At 40.6% G+C, this 20,877-nt stretch overlaps 1 protein-coding gene across 1 annotated transcript; it reads left to right on the top strand.

The window, feature by feature from the left end:
- Positions 1 to 10: 10 nt before the first annotated feature.
- On the top strand, positions 11 to 20,468 carry AAGAB (alpha and gamma adaptin binding protein). The gene is made up of 10 exons (XM_082769606.1): positions 11 to 241; positions 5,951 to 6,141; positions 6,777 to 6,873; positions 7,585 to 7,674; positions 9,938 to 10,021; positions 14,431 to 14,513; positions 15,039 to 15,132; positions 15,801 to 15,905; positions 16,413 to 16,462; positions 16,578 to 20,468. The coding sequence occupies exons 1-10, from the start codon at positions 169 to 171 to the stop codon at positions 16,653 to 16,655; spliced, it is 945 nt and encodes a 314-aa protein (XP_082625732.1). The 5' UTR covers positions 11 to 168; the 3' UTR covers positions 16,656 to 20,468.
- Positions 20,469 to 20,877: the final 409 nt, after the last annotated feature.

The raw sequence follows: 20,877 nt of genomic DNA, 5'->3' as shown, positions 1-20,877 counted from the left end.
GGCGGCTGCGGCCGCAGCCCTAGCAACGGGACGCGCGAGGCGGGCCGCACCACCCGCTCACACCGAGAGGGGGTTTTAGAGCAAAAAAAAAGCGGGTTCGGACGTTTCTCGGCGCCTTTTCCCCCCGCCGTCCGTGTGGTAGAGGCCGGAAGGGGCGCGGCGGGCGCCATGGCGGCGGCGGGGCCCCTGGCGCTGGTGACCAGCTGCGCCCGCGGCTTCGCGGCCCAGGAGCTCGTCAGACGTGAGTAGGGCCCGGCCGCGACCCCGCACGGCCTAGGGAGGGAATAAATAAGCTAATGAAGGAATAAATGTGTCAGTGAGGGGATAAAGCGGTGTGCGGAGAAGGGTTGAGAGGCTGGTGAAGGGCCTGGGGCAGCAGGCCCGTGAGGAGAGGCTGAGGGGACACCTCATTGCTCTCTGCAACTGACTGAGGGGAGAGTGTGGGGAGCTTGGGTCGGCCTCTTCTCACAGGTAATGAGGGATAAGACCCGAGGGAATGGCCTCAAGTTGCACCAGGGGAGGTTCAGGTTGGAAATGAGACATTTCTGCTCAGAAAGAGCAGTCAGGTGTTGGGATGGGCTGCCCAGGGAGGTGGTGGAGTCCCCGTCCGTGGGGGTGTTCAGGGAAAGGTTGGACGTGGTGCTTGGGGACAGGGTTTGGTGGTGACATTGGTGGCAGGGGGGTGGTTGGACCCAGTGATCCTGGAGGGCTTTTCCAACCCTAATGACTGTGACACCATCACTGCAGGAGGGAGGAGAAATGAAACCCCACAGCCTCAGCTGTTTTGGTGTGAGCCAGCCACTGTCTCAAGTGTCTGAACCCTGCCTAGGATCACAGAATCATTAAGGTCAGAAAAGATGTCCAACCCATCTGGTCCAACCATCACCCACAAGCCACATCCCTAAAACCTGGCCTAAACCAGAGCATCTCACAACTGAACAAACATGTTTGTACAATAGCAGATGTAGATTAAAAAATAACAGCTTGGCTAGACCCTAAGCCCTGCTGTTAGCTGTTCTGGGCATCCACAGCACAAAAGCAGCCTCATATTCCTCCAGGACACTCCAGGTGGCCACTAGAGCAAGACAGGGCAGTGGAGTGACAGCAGCAGCTCAGGACTGTGGGCACAGCAACATAAAAGCAGGCCACGCACAGTCCCATTGGTTTCACCTTTCCAACTACAAAGTGACTGGAGAATATCTCGGACCTTCAGTGCTAGAGAACTTCCTAAAGTTCCTGCTGGGTCTGAGCGCTTGCTTAGGTTCTCTTTGATGCATTTGGCCATTTGTCAGCACAGAGAAAGGGAAAGTTAAAGCAGCCTCTCTGCAGTTGAGAAGACTGCAGATTGCGCTTACCCCATGTGGAGTGACTACATTCATACAGTGGGAAGTGGTTTTCTTGAGACCTGGTTCCCCTTTTTATGGCTTGGAAAAGGGAACGCTGGTAAGACCTAATAGTAGAGAAAACTTTGGTGGAATTTTTAGTAATTCTAAAAATCAGGGGCATTCCAGGAAGAAGTGTTCAGATCTTGGTGGTTTTGCCATTACAATTTGTTAGTACAGTCCTGCTTTTTAGGGAGCTGGCACAAGCTCTTTGATGTGCACACTGAGGTACATAACTTGAACAGCTTCAGTGCACACAAACTTTTTTTTCTCCTGCTTTTCCAGTGATATCTTGCTTAGGAGCACAGTAAAGGGGCTTCCCCCAGGGACATAAGCACAGTAAGCTATAAAACATCTAAGAATATGTTGATGAAGATATATGGCCATGGCTGGCTACAGTAGACTGGGTGGGCTGAAAGGTTTTGGTGGGTTGGAACAAAATGCTGGTGCAATTCTCAGTGCTTGTGCCTTCACAGCATCAGTGTCACGCCAGCTTAAAGGCATTACGAGATGGTTTGGCTCAGGGCTGAGAACAGGAATCTTATATTAGCACCTCTGAAGCAATTCAGTGTTTGATATGCAATATTTTTGGTTAAATATGATACTAAATACTGTACTGCCTGGTAAGGTCCATGTCATAGCAGTGGGATTGGGGTCTACAACATGACACAAAGATCTTACCTCTGTGGTCACCGCTGTTGCTGCTGTGTTCCTGGACTTCCCTGGTACACGCTCTTTGTAGGCAAACCTGGTTTTGTAAGTAGAAAGAAGCTGCTTAGAGGCTTTGCTGCTCAGAGGTATGCAAGAACTGAATTCTCCTGCTGATTGCTAGAAGTTTCCATGCTAATTGCGAGGCTTTTCCCTGTTTTAATCCTTTTAAGTAGAAAATGGCTTGAGGAAGAGAATGTTATGGTACATTTGCTGGATACATTTTTATCCTTTCAAGTTTCTATGGGATACCTCGAATGCTTTATTTCATGGTATACTGTGGCAAACCCAATCTATAGAACACACAGGATAGGATTGGCCCTTACCAGATAAATTATTAAGATACCAAATAAGTATTTTTGTTTTTACTAAAAAAAAAACAAAACAAAAAAAAAAACAAACCACTGTCAGACAAATACTGTTTTACAGAACCGATGTCATCTTCCACTTTTCTTTTTGACTGTTTACCTCTCCTTCCCCCCCCCCCAGCAGAACACAGGGTGAGCACACATTGGAGGTCACTTTACTCCTCGCGTAACTTGCAGGAGCATTTCGCATGGTGTATTCCACCAGGTGGCTCTCAAGGCCCAGAATGCAAGAACTTGGTGTACCTACCAGCTGAGAGGACTGGGATCACTTGGGGCACAGCAGAAAAGCGGTTGTGTTCTTGCATCTGTTCAATCTAAAGACCACTAGGAAGAGTGATCAATACTTAAATCTGCTTGGGAAAGAATATCTGAAAAAAAAAATGCAATGGTTCTAAAAAGATAGCCCTAACCCAGTGACCTTAAACACAAAATGGCAGAAGAGCATAAGTACCAGCTGGATGTCAGAACAGGGAAAACTGAAACAAAAGGCATGAGATCTGCATGTGACTCTGCATTCTGCTTCTCTGAGAAGTTTTCTGGTCTCTTAATGGTCCTTTTAAGGAAGTAATTAATTGCTGCCCTACTCTTCCAGAATACGCAAGCCTCTGTTACAAAAAGGGGATGGATAAGTGAAATAAGTGAATTTCTAGCTTTACACTGTCCTCTTCCTTGTCTTCTAAACCATTTCATTTACAAAGCCTATATGCAAGCCCATGAAATTAAAAGTCATCAAGTTTAAATCAGTAAAATGAAATGAGCAAACATTTACATAATGAGCTGAAATTCATTTCCAAAGTATATATCAGAATTTTTTTCTGATTAAAAATGACGGATACTTGCGAGTAAGGAAGGGGGCACGACTAATGAGCTTCCTGGAAAGCCAGAAGGTGGTGACTGACAGCCTGGAAGCAAAAGCATCTTCTTCGGACAGAAAGGTGGAAGTCCATTGATCTGTACTGTACCAGTCACTCCAGCACTGGACTGAGGCACAGACTGACCCTGTGCCAGCTGCGGCCTTGTTCCCAAATGGTTTGGGGCTGGAGGGCGAGCAGAGTCATGAAGCAGAGTAATATGCTGCACATTGCAGTGGAGGAAGATAACCATCCACATCCAGCAGAGGTGCTGATCACAGAGAGCTTTTAGAAGTGGGGGACACTGAAATACCTCCTAGCGTTCAGCAGTTACTGGTGAAGTTCCAATAAAAGTTATTTCAGTAAAACAAGTGCCCAGCATTAGCTGTGGAGGTATTTCAGAGAGGATCTTAAACTCTAAATCATGTTTTTGAATGACACTAAGCAATATTCTTTTGTGGCGTGAACTTTTCCATGCATGTTTTTAGTTCTTTAACACCAGTGCCTTTGGAGCCTGTTTCCGTGCCTGTCATCCAAGCCAGCCTCTCTGCTCTGTGGAAAGGCGAGCTGATTAAGTCAGCCCCGTAGCCTGCCTGCTGTTGTGGTCACCGAGTGACTCAGATGGTTTTCCGAGCTCCTTGGATGGCAAACCACTGACACTTTCAGTGGCTGGGAAGCTTAAAATTAAAAATGAGTAACTCACTGGAGATAAGTTGGACAAGTCACCTCCTTCTGCCGTGTTAATTGTCTGGAAGTTTATTCCTTCTCCAAATAAAGCTCAGTGGAGTTTGTGGAATTTATTGATAAATATTTTCTCAAACTATTCTGGCTGCTTTTTTTTTCCTCCATTAACATACAGACTGTGGGGAAGAAATTCTTGGGATTCCAAGGCAGCAAATACCATCCTTAGGCCTGGTGATATTTACCCTTGACAGCTCAGTTGGAGTTGCAGTGTCCAATACTTTGTAGTCCTTTCTTGGTTGCCCCAAAGCCCCAGACTAGTGGGTCGAAGTGCCTTTTGGGGGAGAGGAGAGCACCGTTCCCAAGCAGCCCCGACTGTGGTTGCTTCCTGCCGCAAGCCATCAGGCTGCAGTGCAGTAATTTGCTACAACCCCACGTGCTGTCCCAGACACAGCGAGCTGGAATCCTTTCAGAAGGGTCCCGCAGCACTTTGAGGTCAGCACACAACATCCAGTTTTACTGGGAGAGAAATTTCACAGGGGGCTGGCAAAATCTTCGGGCAAATGACAGGTAATCAGAGGCACAATGGGATGAAAGGCTGCTTCAGATACACGAGCAGTAGCGTGTGATAGGAAATGGGACATGTCCTCATTCTTCTAGCAGTACTTTGAGACCTAAATTTGTCCATGAACTCCTTTGTAAGAAAAAGATCACTTACAGAGTAGACATGAAAGTGTTTTTTTTTTTATCAGCTTATGAAAGTCTTGTGGAAGTTTTCCCTTTTATACTCTTGCTGCAGTGGGTAGCCTGAACAGATTTCCTTTCCTCATGCTGTTTATTTCCCTTTGCCCAAGTCTGACTGCTGATTTTCCAAGGTTCAATCATTCCTGTGGCCACAGAGCATCAGAAGCATGGTTGTACCCCTGAGCTGTCAAACAGAAGGAGCAACAGCTAGAAGTGACTACTGAGATGCTCCATTTTGCTGTTGAAATAGCAAATAGACAAGAAACAACAAAAAAAATCTTTAAAGATTATCAAAACATCCAACCCAAATCAGTAGTCTCATCCATATTTATACAAACATAAGTTTGGAAGATTATGCTGCAGGAGCATAAAGTTCAGAGTCGAGGTTTGTGTGGGATTACCTGAGTGATGTCCCCAGCCAACTAAGGAATTGTCTCAACTCTTTTGAGATAAAAACCTTAAAATCTTTGAAAACTCACTTTTTAAAAAACTCTTCCAATACCCAGATGACTCAGTCAATTTAATGTGATTTACTTACATTGCCCACGAGTTTGTTCACCTTGGACAAGATATCCTGCCCCTTCCAGCAAGGTGTGGATGGGACACTCCCCTGCTGGCTGTAATTCAGCTCCACCAGGTGGCTGTCATGCCATGAGCATTCTGCAAAGGCTGCCCCTTCATGTGCTGATAGCAACATTTAGCATTGCACTATCAAAGCACTGCCTTGGATTAATTGTTGAACTCCTACATGGAATTTAATGGGAATTAAAAGTGAATTCCAGTCACTTGGTTTATTTTCTCATTAGTTACCTTGAGATTTTGGTCACAGGTAAACAGTTCTTTACATCTGAATGAACATGCAAGGTTTGTTTCTGCTGAAATGAAGCCTTTTATTGTCTCCATACATCCTGTTTACAGGTCGTGAGTTTGAGGCTAACACTTTAAAAGGCATTTCCAGGGGGGAAAAAAAAGCTTACTCTCTCAAGACCTTCTGTACCGTATTTTATTTTTGAAAGCTAGAATTCATCTAAGAGTACTAAACAGTAAGATCAAGTAAGGAATGGAGGTTTAATTATTTTTTTTTACATCTTAAATACATATTCATTTAATTATAGCAAGTATGGCTCTGTATCACCGTTGTGCCAAGCTTTGCTAGTTGAATTATATTAAAAAACCAGCATCGAGAAAATAATTTCTCTCATTTTCTTTTATACAGGTATCACAGGAAAAGAGGACCTTACTGTGGGTGCTACTACGAGTGGAGGAGTGGATTTCTACCCCTGGACAATAGATAATAAATATTACTCTGCGGATATTCACCTCTGTGTAGTACCAAGCACATTTCTTGTTACTGCAGAAATTGCTGAATCTGTGCAAGCATTTGTGGTGTACTTTGACAGCTCAATAGTAAGATTCTTCTGCTTCATTGTATTGCTTTATCTGTATGGTATAGTTGCCTTATGGTGATAACCACAATCTATATTATGTTCATCCTGTGACCTCAATTTCTCTTAGGCTGTTCTATTAATTATCAGTAGATCAAAGGTAAATTGTGCCTTCTAGCAACAGCAGATATTTCCTTCCCTTTTGCTGTTAGACTCCTAAATATACCTTATCCTAAAGATACCTTTAACCACACATCTCAGTACTGTCTCAATAAACCAGAGCAATGAGTATAGTTCATCAGCTACCACAACATCCACTTCATTGAGGAAGAGGGAATAGCTGGACATCAAACCTGAGATCTGCTTAAAATACTAGTGATCGACATTAAGTGAAAGACTTTTCTGGTCTAAATTAGGGTTGCATAAATAACATTAAATAGGAAAGGGAGGTCCAAGGGTAAATCAAGAATCAAGAAGGCTGCTGTATATAAATCAACTTCAGTAGTTAGAACACAAGCATCTTAAACATACCTAATGTGCAGTCTGGTATATTTCCTTACCTCATTGCTGTTTTTCTAGTACTATTAGTGATTAAAACTGGTACAAAACTTGTCAAGTATTTGAGGATGTATTCCAAAGATCTTTTCTTTCCTTTAGAAATCTGGACTTGATAGTGTCTCTGAATGGCTTCCTCTGACAGAAGAGTGGCTACCAGAAGTCATGATCCTGGTCTGTAACAGGGTATCTGAAAATGGTACGATATCCGCAGAAATCCAAAACTGACTTCAAGATTTCTTAAAATATCTGGGTGAAAATGGACTTCATATGTAAGAGCCAGGGTGTTCTCATGACCAAGAACAGAAGTACTAAACTAGTAGTACTTAAAACTGAATCAGAATTTTACAAGCCTGCTTAAAATGAACTTTGCATATCCCATTCCTAGTATGATAGTGTGCACTGCAAGGTAACTAACAAGGCAGTCTTATTACTGACGTTCGCAATCTAGTGAAGAAAAAGATGACTGAGTTGCTTAACTGTAGTAGAAATTATATATAGGTATTTTTTAATCATTTGGGCATTAAATACACATGGCTGCTTTGGTTCTGTATTAGCACATCTGTGCCTTACAGTTCGCTGTTGTATTAAGGTAACACATTTCAGGTTCAACTCCAGAGTAGTGGAAACCTTCATTCACTTTGAATTATTTAAAATTTATTTGAAATTTTTGAAATTTTTGAAAAATTTGAATTATTAAAAACAATTCAAAGACATTTGATTCTGGGGCTTTTGGAATTAAATTTGAAGCAATGATAAGACCTAAACCAGCTACTACTTTTTTTCCCCTACCCATACAATCCAGAACAAGCAAACAACTTGGAGGGACTAAAACATAGCTAGAAATTCAACTGTTGGTATTAGTCTCAAATGTGTATGTTTAGAAAGCATTTTTGTTTCCCCACGTTAGGTGTTAACAGACAGAAAGCTCAGGAATGGTGCATCAAGCATGGCTTTGAACTGGTGGAACTTAGCCCCGAGGAACTGCCAGATGAAGATGGTAGGTACTTGTAATTTTTAGAATGAAAAATACACTAAAATATCCTCTAAACAATTGCAAGGGGCATGATTATTTCTGTGCTACATGATTACAGCACAGAATGCACCCAATTGCTAAGGCTTAGTCTCTGCTATAAGCAGTCAGGAAGTAAAGGAGGAATTTCCTCCAAGACATCACATTTGTCTCCTCCCAACTACAACTACTGGTTTCTTTAGTACCTACATAAAACTAATATCAGCTCCTTTTTCTGGCACTAATCCTAGGATATTGATTGATACATAAAAAGCATTTATATTCCATTTTGAAATCAGTCTCGAAACAAGCAGCAGATAGACTAAGAATTTTCCTGCCCTTATGCATCTTTCTGAAGAAGATTTAAAGCTATTGTACATACAAAGAGAAAATGGAGATTATTCAGTGACATGATGGGCTGAAAAGGGGAGATTATTGAAAAACATTTTAGAAGTGCATGCACTGTTACACAGGAAATAAACCAGTTTCAAAATCACTTGCCTAGCCATACAGTTATAACTTGAGAAAACCCGTAAAGCAAAGTCAGTACCGTGATGTTCCACTCTTGAAAAGTGACTCTGCACTTCCTGACAGCCTTATCAGAATTAGCCTTATCTCATCTCAATAATTAAGAAAGTTTCTAAATTTTACCACTACAGAACCAAAAATAAGATAACCAACTCCATTTCCAGTCTAGAGTGGAATAATTCACTAACATTTGCTCCATTTCAAGTTTAGCAAGTACATAGCTGTCACTAAAAATATGTCAAGTGTAAAGGCCTTCTAAAACTCAAGCTCTCCTCTCCACCAAAGAGATAGTTAAATTATAACTGTATCCCAGGTAGGTAAGAACTCCTGCCCCTTTTAAGATGCCTTTCAGTTTAACGCTTTTTAATTTGGGGTGGGAGGGATGCTTATAAATCTGATTTATAGAAAACAGGAAGATCAGGAATTGATACCCATTGAAGTTTTCTTCTGAAGTGCATTTAAAGGAAACATTAGTAATGTTATTTTTCTACTGAGTAAGTGTTGTAAAGAACAAGCTATGCACCATTTAAATAGCATAATCACTTTAGATAATAAGTAATGGGAATAATAACTCAAGGTATTAATCTCTGGAATATTAAGATACACATTCTCTCCTGCACTTTTTAACATGCTGGTTGATTCACTGTGACTCATGCATGAGAGGAAATGCATTGCTCTCAGTAACATATTTACATTGTATGCATTCGATATGAATTACAGAAGATAAAATAGATTCAGTAAACATACTGAGCCAGTATCTGTTTGAAAGTTATGACATCCTTGGTATCTCATCCCAAACAAACTGGAACTCTAACTACTCTATCAGTCAATTTTGTGTACTGAGAACAAGAGCTGAGACTCTAGATAATGACCAACACAAAACTAAACATTATCATGGAGGGCAGAGTATTTGATCTAAGGTGTCACAGACAGCTTTAAATTAATTTTTAAAGGCAGTTTCAGTTATTACACTAGTCCCCAAGTCATCCTAGGAGAGCTGATTTTTAAGCAATCACATTTTCCTATCCAAAGGGTTTTTCTTCCCTATTGCTTTGTGAGACCTAAACAAACATGGGAAGCTGACTAAGCCAAGGAAATGGGAAAACTGACTTTATATGAAGTGGTGTCAGATCTATTCAGTAAGTAAGCTGAAGTCCAAACAATGCTTTCCCTAATCTTTGAAGTTACTGTAATTTACAGGATTACTACAACCATTAGTTAGATGTTGCAAAGATAGCTTTTGTATAATAGTTTTAATTTAACAAGCATTGCACCCTCATCAATGGTTGTCTGAAGTTCTTTACCTTCTGAAGGAATTCTAGAATCTATTTATACTACACAGCATTCTGAAAGATCTGGGGTAACAGAAGTCTTGCTTCTAGCACTGACTTAAAAATTATCTATTACTTTAAAAATTACCTGGAAGTTATTTATTAATGTAGGTCCAAAGCTAAATATTTAAAGCTCCACTCAAAATATAGATTTCTCTATAGAAAATAGAGCTCACAGTTCATAACACCCAGAAGTCTAGACCAAGAGGTGTGGCATTAATCTAGATTTCTTTGGCCTTTCATGAAGCAAAGGCAAGAAATCTGTCTTTGCTAACAGAAGTCCTTTATATCCCTTGGTGTAAGATAGGACAGGTACTCAGTCACACATCATGTTACTTTGAAGCATGTACTGGTGTTTGGTCTAATTACAAGGAATGAAACTTTTTTTTTAGATGACTTTCCGGAGTCCACAGGAGTCAAACGAATTGTGCAAGCCTTGAATGCCAATGTGTGGTCAAACGTAGTCATGAAGACTGGTATGTAATACGGATTCCCACTGTGTGAATTCTGAAGAACGTGAAGCCTGGAGGCTTTTAGCAAAACTTTAAGTTTAGCAGCCACAATGCTACTGCAAATGCAGACAGCTACAGCACTCCAACCTTTTACATGGAAATAGGCCTTCCAGGTATCACTTGTTGTCTCTTAATACACAGAGACTTAGAGGCAATGGGTGAAATTTAATCCCATTTCAGTATTTGTTCCTCTATACTTCAACTTGCTCTCAAATGTCTGTTGAAGCTTGTAATACATTAAGTGCACTGCAAGAAGGACTGACTTCCCAGTAGAAATCCCACTTAAGTAAACGGAAACTGCAGAACTTTTTGGAAATAGTACAAAAACCACACAGCCCAGTTTCCTGCAGGTAATTGATTATCAGATGGAGATACAGTTTTGGAAAAATCACTTCACGATTAGACAGTAGAAGAGGAAATGTGTGGCTAGCCCAGAGTTACTACTAGTGTAAATACTTCTGTTTTCTTGAAAGCCTTTAATTACCTTTTTAATTACACAAGTTGTTGCAGGAAATGTAGGAAGATGAAATTTGTGTGTGGTGTTTGGCCTTATATTTCTTGTTTCAGAGTCATCCCACTATCAACCTTCTGATGTCTGCCTGCTCCCTGATGTACAATTTTCCACTGTTGTGGCTTTTTCCTTCCTACATCTTCTTACTGTGTAATGATTTCAAGTGCTGAGAGGTTTTTGTTTTTGTAACTGCAAGATGGTTATTGGGGATTCAGCATAACAAGGATGAGAACTCCTAAACTTTTTTTTAAGGTTGCCTTTTCAGTATTTCTCACACCACATCAGAATGAGGCTAAGATTGGTTCTAATTTACCATAACCGTCGTAAAGAAGCAGGTAGCTATTTGAGATGGCACGAAGTTAATCTTGCTAGTACAAAAACGGTTTTCTTAACATTTGACAGATGTCACATTACAGAAGAACAGAACTTAGTCACATATTCTGTTCTTCATGGGGGGAAATTCCTATGCATCGTTAGCATATCATGTAAAGGTCAAACTCCTTGAAAATCCAGATTTTTTTTTTATCTCCATGGTACAGAAACCACACAGTGTTGATATGTGTTACTACAAACCCCTCAGGAGGTGAGCTATATTTGGACGTTTTTGCAACCTGACTGTGCTTTCAAAGGGAAGTGGTTGAGCTCATTTTACCTAAAATAGAACTTTTTACAACCTGTAGCATATCTTTTGTTTTCAGCTTCCTCCTGATCCTGGAAACTAGCCACCGTGTAAATAAAACCTTTGCTTTTCTGCTGAGTTACCTCTAACTGCTGACCATTTAGAAGTTATACAGTCACACTTCACGTGAAAGATTTTTCATACAGAATATACGATGTTTGAGTAGCAGGAAAGGTTTATAGCACTGTTAAGTGTAGCCATCCAAAAAGCCAATATTACAGCATTGCCTTACTTCAGCTAAGTGTCTGTATGAGAATTTAGATTAATGGACAGAATAAGAATGATTTTTTTAAGCTATGAGCATTAAAACCACATTAAAGTGTGTTATCCTAAACCCAAGTGCAACTCTTCCAAAGTTTTCAAATACTGTATACCTATTAAGAAAAACTTGATCTTCTGATTTTTTCTCTACCTATTACACATACACTGATCCATAAGTATTACATATAACATAATTGAATTGTAAACAATTTTATATCATGTAATATTACATAATTTGTGTGTAAATAAAGCAGTTATTGTCTCCACTAAAAGGAAAACAAGCAGTCTTACCTGAGAAGACATAGAGCGCAATCCCCTTTCCAGTTGGCATAAAGCTTTTTGTTCTCCAGATCTTGAAGTTCTCTGCAGTCTGAGAATCAGGTGATTTTCTTCCCTTTCTGTAGAAGAACATCAACAGATCTTCTGTTAACAACCCTCCTGTCCCTAAAAGCTCATAACACCACTGTTGTTCATAGTTGTCCCAACAAGAACAAACCTAGTTGACCTAGGTGGCAGTAAGAGAAACAACTTACTGCCCTCTGGAAGAGGCTGCTTGCCTGCTTTCCTGCTTAAATATGTGCTTCAGTGATCCCAGCTGAAGCTGGTCACCTAGGGCGGGACCACTCATTAGCCTGGCTCCCTTTACAAAGAATTAGCCCAATTTATTGGGACTATTCAAGCTTAATTGTTTAAACGAATTTTGAATTCCAACTACTTAGTTCCATTTCTGTATGAATGTCACGTCAGCTGCAGACAGAGTATGGCAGAATAGTAGATAAAGACGGTAGAGAACATTTTGCTACGAAACAAGCATATATGAATTACTAAGCCGTGCTGACAGCAGCAACTGATGGCACCTGTGAAACCCTATAGACTGCATCATAATGGAGCCATCGGCTATTACAATAATTTGAATGAGATAATTTTTGGCTTTGATTCTGTAAGAACACTGTGTAAGACATCACCCACTTCCTGAATTGCACCCAGAAGTTGAAATAACTTTCACATCCAATAAAAAGAGTTTATAGGAAGGGTTTTTTTCAAGGGTGTGACTGGAAGCAAGTGTTGTGTCTGCCACCTCCCTAACCACGGATCGAGAAACAAATAGCTGCTTTTCAGAGATCCCGGCTGTACATTCTAGTACTTTCTAATTAGGACAACATTTTCTAATTACACAGGCTGAGGCTATGTGTATGTGCTCGTGGGGATGGAGACACTGACATTTTTCTGTACAGGATGAACTCAAATTGCAGATACAAAAGAGGTACATGATTAGGTCACTTAATCCACCCCTCTGCCAGTGTGGGAATGTTCTCTCTCAAGTACATTCTGGACTGCAATGTCCAATCTGCCTTCAGATGACTCAGAAATTGGCTAAACACTGATCCTTACTTTTTCCCTAAAGACAACGCTTTGCTCAGCTTGCTGAAACTTTGGGAAGCTACTTTGTTTTGGGTTGCAGGTCCCAATCTTTATCACTCAATTGCCTGTTAATATCTCTGGCAGACTTCAGGGCTTTCAGATTTCTTGCAACTGAACATTTTTAAGGCGATTCATTCGGCTAGACTGATTCACTTCTTCCCAAACCTTTGGCAAGTGATCTGTAAAAGCAGAAAAACTGTATAGAACAGAGCCAATTGAAACAAATACCTGCCCGGGGGAGGGATAAGGGGGGACAAGAGGACTGGCACAGGACTCACGTTAGCCTAAGAACACAGTGGAGATTATTAAACAGGAAATGAAGTCTTAGTAATTCTCCAACTGAGACACGTTTACATGTTTTCTAGATAGCTGATGGTTTTAGTTACACATTCAGCTCTGCAAAATTTTGTATAAATGGCAAGTAAATTTGGAGCGTGTATAAGAATTACATCATCTCAGCATTTGAATCTAGAGCTTAGTCATTATTGTAATATTAATGTAGACCACATTTCTTTAAAGAAAGTAATATTAATCTTTCTTCTGGCATAAGTTGCTGTTTCCTAGCTATTCGTAGTATAATAACTTAATGTTATTTCTTTTTTAGTTGACTAAAATACTCATATTTTCAGAAAACTCTCCTGAGTCTCCTATGTAACTACAAATATTTACTATTCAAGGCAGAGCCAGCAGAAAACATGGCTTAGCAAAAATCCCAATACCACCTATTGCACATACATTTTTGTTTAAAAACAAAGTTTTAAAAATACAGTTAGCTTAATTTAAAAATACTGTGCCATATCTATCAGATGAAAAAGATGATTGTTTTGTTTCAGGTTTCAATTTACTTTTTTTTTTGAAGTTGGGTTATAAAATACCATTGAAAAACACAGTAGGTTAATGACTGTGGAAAGCCCAAATGAACTCCACGAATTCTGTATTAGATATTTAAAAACTGCCTTTGCCATTGCTGTAGTGCTCTCCTAGTTAGATGATACATGTATAAGCAAAAGCCCTTGATGCATTTCCTGCATTTAACCACAAACTCAGTGCTGCTTCCCATGGGCAGTGAAACCTGGTCCTCTGAGTATCAGTAACAGCAAATGCTCCAGCTGTCTTTTGAAAACTGCCTTGTTTGGAATCAGAAGACATTTGGCAGACTGAATCCTACCAGGGCAGTGATTTCAAATAAAAAGAAAAGAGTTCATCCACATCTCTTGTGGCTTACGGACCTGTTTCCATCTTGTTATTATTTAGCAGTGAATTTGTTAATATAATTACCAAAAAAAAAAAAAAAAAAAAAAAAAAAGCTTAGAGAATATGAAAAGTTCCTGCTTAAAATATATTTTTAAGTGTACCGATACAGCTTTGTAGGGTATTTTGTGTGTGGACTGTGGGGGTGGGAGTGTGTCTTTCTGAAAGCAATCTTTACCCACCGGTCAGTTGCAGCTCTTTGCAATAGTACTGCATCTTCTGTCAAACTAACAGCTGTTTTGTTTCCAGACAGGACCCAGGGTTTTGGCCTTCTCAGTACATTAGCAGGGGCGAACTGTAGCATTGGATCAGAGGAGAACCAAGATACAGAAGTAAACAGTAATTCCTATTTCTTGTTCTTTGCTCTTTCCTGTTGTCGCACTGGGTGTAGTGGTGGCGGGTTTCATTTTTTTCCTCCTTACTCAAGGGATACTGCACAGCCTATCAGAATTTATTTTAAAGTTGATTTCTGAAGCCTGAAAAACTGTCTGCATTTTTTTAAATGCCCTCCTGAGACAGTTGTTCGTGGTAGCTGTCATCTCGTGGCTGTGAGCTCGCTGTCTTTCAGAACGAGATGCTGTTTCTCGTTAATATCCAGGAGCAGTATTTTGTGCAAAACAAAAACTATCACTTGAAGGTTTTGTTTAAAAAAGTAAGCAAACCTGTCGTAGAAAAGCTTCATGTAGTAGCTATGTACGGTGTTGCAAAGGTGTGGCTTTTCATGATACACAGGGTACAGTAGGTAGCAGTTTATGATAAAGAGTAAGATATTAATGTTAAAAAAGGAAGCACTTGATGTGCTGATGATGCTTTTTAGGGTGCAGTAGTTCCTGTAATATCTATTTGTTTCCCGACAGTCCAATCCCTCGGCAGCAGACAGAGAAGAGTCCCATTTAGACAACAGAGAAGATGCAGCTAGCACAAACAACTTACAGATTGACAACCACGTAGGTAAGCTCTTTTTCTGCTTGGCAGATGTGTTGGAGCAGGCACCCCTGGCTGGAATGCTCCCAGAAAGCTCCTGGCTTGCTCTCAATGAAAAGTATGGCAAAAATGCCAGAGCCAGTAGAGGCTAATTGTTTGGCATTAAGGTGTTCTCTGTGAGAAAATGGGCCCAACTTTAGACAGGATAGGGCCCCTGCAGCTAAGGTCTGCCAGCAGTACCGCTGATTGGAAACATTCAGATCTGAATTTGTGAAATTTCCCAATGAGGGTATTCTTTCTATTCAGAAACATCTTTATAAGAATAAATGTTTAAGCTTGGAGAGAAAAATAATTACAATTTGACACCCTACAGCCTCATTCAGCAGGAAGCACGCTCTACATGGGTCCATCCTAAATGGATCATTTTATATTAAAGCAAGAAACCTTAAATACTGGCTGAATTCAAAGATGCTACTGCAATATAACATACCCAAATTAGTTACCACTGCAGCGGTGCCATAAGTTGTCTTTCTGAACAATCAGTAAATTAAATGTTTCTTTCCCTCTGGGGGGTCAGAGAGGGGGTACGAATGGGATATGCAGATGGCGTAGTACTGTTTTTATCAGATTGCTTTTATGCTTACTGACAAAACAGAATAATTTACCTAGAACAAACCTATGTGCATTTATTTTAGATCCCATGTTAGATACGGACATTCAAGAGCTAGCCAACCTAACCACGAGAGAAGGTGACCTGGAGAACTTTGAAAGGCTGTTTTCAAAGTTGAAAGAAATGAAAGGTATGTACTGGGGAGAGTTACCAGCTCGCCTATTTTAATCAATCAAAGGCATGAAAGCCAGTGCGTGAGGTTGGAAGGTTGTACAAATCCTTCTGCTGCCTGAGGTATTGTACAAGTAGCTGATCTTTTCATTAATTTGTCCATCATCTTAATAATGCTTTTGAAAATTGATATTGCTCAGCTGACTGCTATCACACAGTTCTAGTCCACTGTGAATTAACATTACACAGTTTTCTATCCAAGAAACTGTAGCAGAACCTTTATTCTAGCTCTACAACTGTGTGCCAGACTTGCAGTTTAAAGGTACAAACATTTGAAACGAAATCCAGTGTGCTCAGAAGCATTGGCTTTCTGGTCTTGCAAGTTGCAATAGCACCTACTAAATACGCTTCCTTTTATATAAACTTAAATGAATTTCTTTGTAGTCCCCTAAAAATAACTGCTGTAGGCATTTCTCTGCCTGCTTGCTCCTGAGCGTGACAGCCTAAGTCATGTTCTTTTCCACAGAAAAAGCTGCAACATTGCCACATGAACAAAGAAAACTACACGCGGAAAAGGTGAGATTTTGAAATTCACATTGAAATTACTAAAAATGGAGTTATCCTTTCTGAGCTCTGAACTGCTAAACCTTCAGTCACTTGAGGGGAATTTTTCCCATTTTTTCATTGTTAGGTGGCCAAAGCATTCTGGATGGCAATTGGAGGAGACAGAGATGAAATTGAAGGTCTCTCCTCAGACGAAGAAAACTAAGTTCTTCTGTAGCCGTAAGCGACAGAGCGATCCTAAAAGAGTGATCTTTTCCTGCAATGAGTGTTTATTGCAAATAGCCCCATTTAGCTGTAATTGCTCTCTTTGGTTAAGGGATTCTCCGTAATCATTGTATTAAGTAACACATTCCACAACACCTAATGGTTAGAGTGGTTTTGTCTGAGCGTTCATTCTCTCTCTGAGAGTTTTAGAAGACAACGGACGGAGTTAGAGGAAATAATAAGTTAGTTTACATTTTTCAAATTAACATTTTTATTGTTTCCTCTTTTGAGTTTAAATAAACAAATTTACAACCAGTTATCTTTCTACATATGGCTAGTGGTTGTTAAATGAGTGCTTCATTCTAAATTCAACATTTTAGATGTAGGCCTGTTTGATGTTTTTATGTAGCTTTATAGCTGACTTACTAGTTAAAACAAACCAGATTTATATGAGCCATGAAGAGAAAGTTGGTGAATTGTGCCCTATTGTGAGCTGCTATGCCAAGTCTGCGAGGTTAATCCTGCTGAGTGCCAAAGCTATTAGAAATGGCCCATAGGCTTTGAATTCTATTTGCGTTTGTAAGTATGTGGTCCTTCCGTGAAAACTCAGGTGTCGTGCCATGCTCCCTGGGTTTCCACTAGAAACTAAATTTGAGATTAAATGCAAGACAGATTTTTGCTGTTGTTCCAGGGGTGAAGTTCCCTGCCCAAACCGTCTGCAATGCTTGGCCTCCAAGGCCTGGGAGAATGCGCAGACCTCCTGCTGGTGAATTTTAGCCTAAATATCTAAAGAGAGAAGCTGTGATTTCAAACACCCCACACTGGCACCTGGTGCATTTATTACAGACTTGTGCACCTGTATGTTAATTAGAAGGTGCCAGAGTGCAAGTCTCAAATTGCTGCTTGATGTTATCAAGGACTAGAAAAATTCCTTCATCCTCAGAATTGGTAATATTGCCATCTTCTACACGGCCACATAGTGAGACTTACTGGAGAATGTAAATGAACGTGGCTTTAGGAAAACAAGAAGGAAGGCAAAGGTCAGTGAGGAAGAGAGAAGAGAAAAGGCAGGTGCCACATCTCCTTTTCTACTACAGTCAGCTGTCAGACACAGCCAGCAGATCAATGGAAGGAGGCAGCCAGCAGATTCCCGGCTGAAGAACCAGACTAGTCAGATGAACCACATGAAATGGCAGGTATTTCCCCAAGAACATGTCCTTATCAATCGGCAAATAGGCAGTGTTCAGCAATTTTATTTTGAAATTTTGAAATTAGCTTTTCCAGAGTCTCTTTTTTCATGTTAGTAAATTTAGTGAGTCTTGAACCAGTGGCTTTCCAGAAATTATTTGACAGCTTTAAATTCTGAAAGCGCTTTCACAGTGGTTCTTGACATTCGCTGCCTGTTCTTTTACGATTAAGCAAAGCGAAAATAATAGGATCCTTCGAATGCTGTAAATCATGTCCTGGGTAAAATCTGAAGTGTTTTCAACTCTAAGGAATAGAAACAATGCCTTCCTAGTAGCCTCAAAAACTATATACAGACTGAGCCACAGTAAAACACATATTTTTAAGAAGAAATGCTCCTTTTACAGGGACACACATTGGCATTCAAGGAACCACACCTGCCCGCACCACCTCTTCCCATCTGCCAGACCTTGCCCTGACTTTGCCATCTCCTCCCATTTGCTCCTGGTTTGTTTGTTTGTTTTTTCCCCAACACAGAGAGCTGTAATAAAGAACTGAAGGTGGTTCCTTCCAAGTAGGGAACAGTTTTCTGTTTGCTTCTTGGTAGCTGAAGTTTTTTTTTCCTTTCTAAATAGCTGTTGTGCAATAGAGATAAGTGGCAAAAGTGCAGAGTAAATTAATTGAACACAGTGAAGAACATAATACACTTGAATACTTTATAAAATTCAGTTTTTTATACATGTGATATAACTGTGATAGTTTATTTACATTGAATAAAATGATAAAAAATAAATTTTAAATTCTTTCCTGCCTGTTTACAATGTACAAGCAGATAAATTCCCATAAATGATGCCTTATTCCAGGGTCAGAGTTACCAGTCTGGGCACACTCAGCCTGCTACAAATAGGAGTGATCGTGATGAGAACAAGTATTTGAAAACACAGAGCACGTGGTGACAGCACAAGCAAGCTTGATTTAATCAGAAGTACTCTGGTATAGTAGGAGGTAGGTCTGATAGCCACCATCCCCTAGGGAAGGCATCCTTATTGCTTCTAAGATTGGCAAAACATTTGTACAGATAGTATTTTAATGCAGATTTAACATGCTATGAACTCTTTGAAATGTTGTTGTAAATGTCTCATTAGTAGATGCTTTCTGTGCTTTAAAAAAGCACTATTTATTCATCAAGGTAGGAGGTGTGGCTGAGAGGTGCTGGGAACTAGTTTTAACGATCCGTAAAGATTATTGTGTTGTATTTTTAAAGTTTACTTTGCTGGTGACTTAGGTTTTTCTTTCTGGAGAAGCTTTGCTTCTGGCTACAGACTTTCTTTACAAAATAGTTATTACAGAAATGAATAAAAGGGGCATTAGTAGAAATGCAAACCTGAAAGTTTTTGCGTCTTAGTTTCTCTTTGTATGCCGCTGCATTGTTTAGCAATAGCAGAGGAATTCCTGTCTTGGTTTTACATCCCTGGAACAGTTTTGAAGCTGACTTTCCCAGGTGTTGGTACTCCACTGCTGAGCAAGGCTCTGCAACAGCTCTGCGGTCCTGCCATGTGCCACAGTTGAGGTAATGCACTGTGGCTAAATGAAGCAGCTTTTCCTGGGTAAAGATGGTCACAAAAGCATTTAGATATACAGTGAATTATTTTTAGGATGTGATTCTGGAGAACACAACGATGCTTCAGTGCAAATGGGAAGGATCAGTTTCTGTCTGTGGTCTTTGTAAGAAAGCTCAAAGGAAAGCGATCGCATCTGTTAGCAAAGAGCACTTTAAGAGGTTACAGCAAACACTCCGAAGGCTGTGGAAGATTAGTTTAAACTAAACGGAAATGATTAAATTGCAATGCCATCGTTAGCCATGGCACAATTATCAACTGAATCTCATGAAAACACAGCATAACGAGTTGAACTTTGAAGGCTCCATCAGCCTACATGGTGCCTGTTTGAGCGCCTCTGGGTAGTTTTCCTTGGAGGTGCAGAGCTGTCATGCGAGGGGTGGCAAGGGAGCAACAGCATGGGGACGTGCCCAACAGGCAGTGTGTGAAAGGCAGTGAGGAAATCAAACAGCATCATAACATTTGGCTTCCTATTGCTCCACTCTGGAGGCAGCTGTGACCCTGCAAACACGTGCACTGCCTTTGGCAAGGAGCCGTGCTCCAGGAAAGGTTTGCAGAACGCCTTTCTCTTCCTGAGCCATGCTCTGCAGACCACTGCTGTTGGTTTAACCCGGCGGCCTTCGATTTGATTTAGTGCATTTCAGACAGATTTTATCTCGGTGCTCGGAAAGCAGCCTCCCCCCCTCCAAAGTTAGCAGACACAGCGCTCTGTTGGGAAGCCAATTCTCCACGTGCACAGAAGTCCAATCCTTCACAAAACAGCCAGCGAGGACCCAGCTGCCTAACAAGGGAGCTTCCTGCAGAACCCGTGGAGGAGACACAGAGAAGGGAATGAAACCTGAACAGAATCACAAGTCTAACATCAGAGCCCCCCGGTCCCTTTGCTTCAGGGTAAGCAATCTGCTGTTACGGGCTGGCGGTGAGGCGTAGCCCTACAAACAGGGCTGCTGTCCTGACCAAGGTCTAGGATTACACTTGCGAGAGGACTTCCCTTGGCAGATAACTGTTGGTTACCCAACTTTCTTCTGAACTGAAACCTCCAGGGAATGTTGATTCACTTTTTTTTTTTTTTTTTTTGAAGGGGGGTTGCGCTAAATCTTTGTTTTTTTTTTGTTTATTATCAAACCTGTATTTTGCTCCAGCTCCCTTTTATCAGCACAAACCAGTTTTTGATACTGAAATCCGTGATATATTCAGGTGACAACTAGCAGAACTCACAGCTCCGAACTGGTTTACTACATCACATTTTGGCAAGCCTACTATAAAACCTGGACAAGACCCTTTTATTACCACATTGTTGGAAGAGAGAGTGGAAAAAGTATTCTCGTAAATCCTCTGTCAGGAAAAACAACAACAAAAAAATCTGAATTTCAGTGAAACCCTAGGAGGAACATTAGGAGTTCACAGACTTAGATCATA

The sequence above is a fragment of the Aythya marila genome (genome assembly GCF_965140915.1).
Source record: "Aythya marila genome assembly, chromosome: 11".
NCBI lineage: Eukaryota > Metazoa > Chordata > Aves > Anseriformes > Anatidae > Aythya > Aythya marila.
The sequence above is the reverse complement of the archived record's forward strand: the minus strand, read 5'-3'. Positions and strand labels throughout refer to the sequence as shown.

Excerpts from the sequence above, each read along its gene's own strand:
- AAGAB (XM_082769606.1), top strand. The coding sequence starts at position 169 with ATGGCGGCGGCGGGGCCCCTGGCGCTGGTGACCAGCTGCGCCCGCGGC. Across the intron at positions 6,874-7,584 it reads TAACAGGGTATCTGAAAATG|GTGTTAACAGACAGAAAGCT; the intron begins GTACGATATCCG and ends TCCCCACGTTAG. Across the intron at positions 15,133-15,800 it reads ACAGATTGACAACCACGTAG|ATCCCATGTTAGATACGGAC; the intron begins GTAAGCTCTTTT and ends CATTTATTTTAG.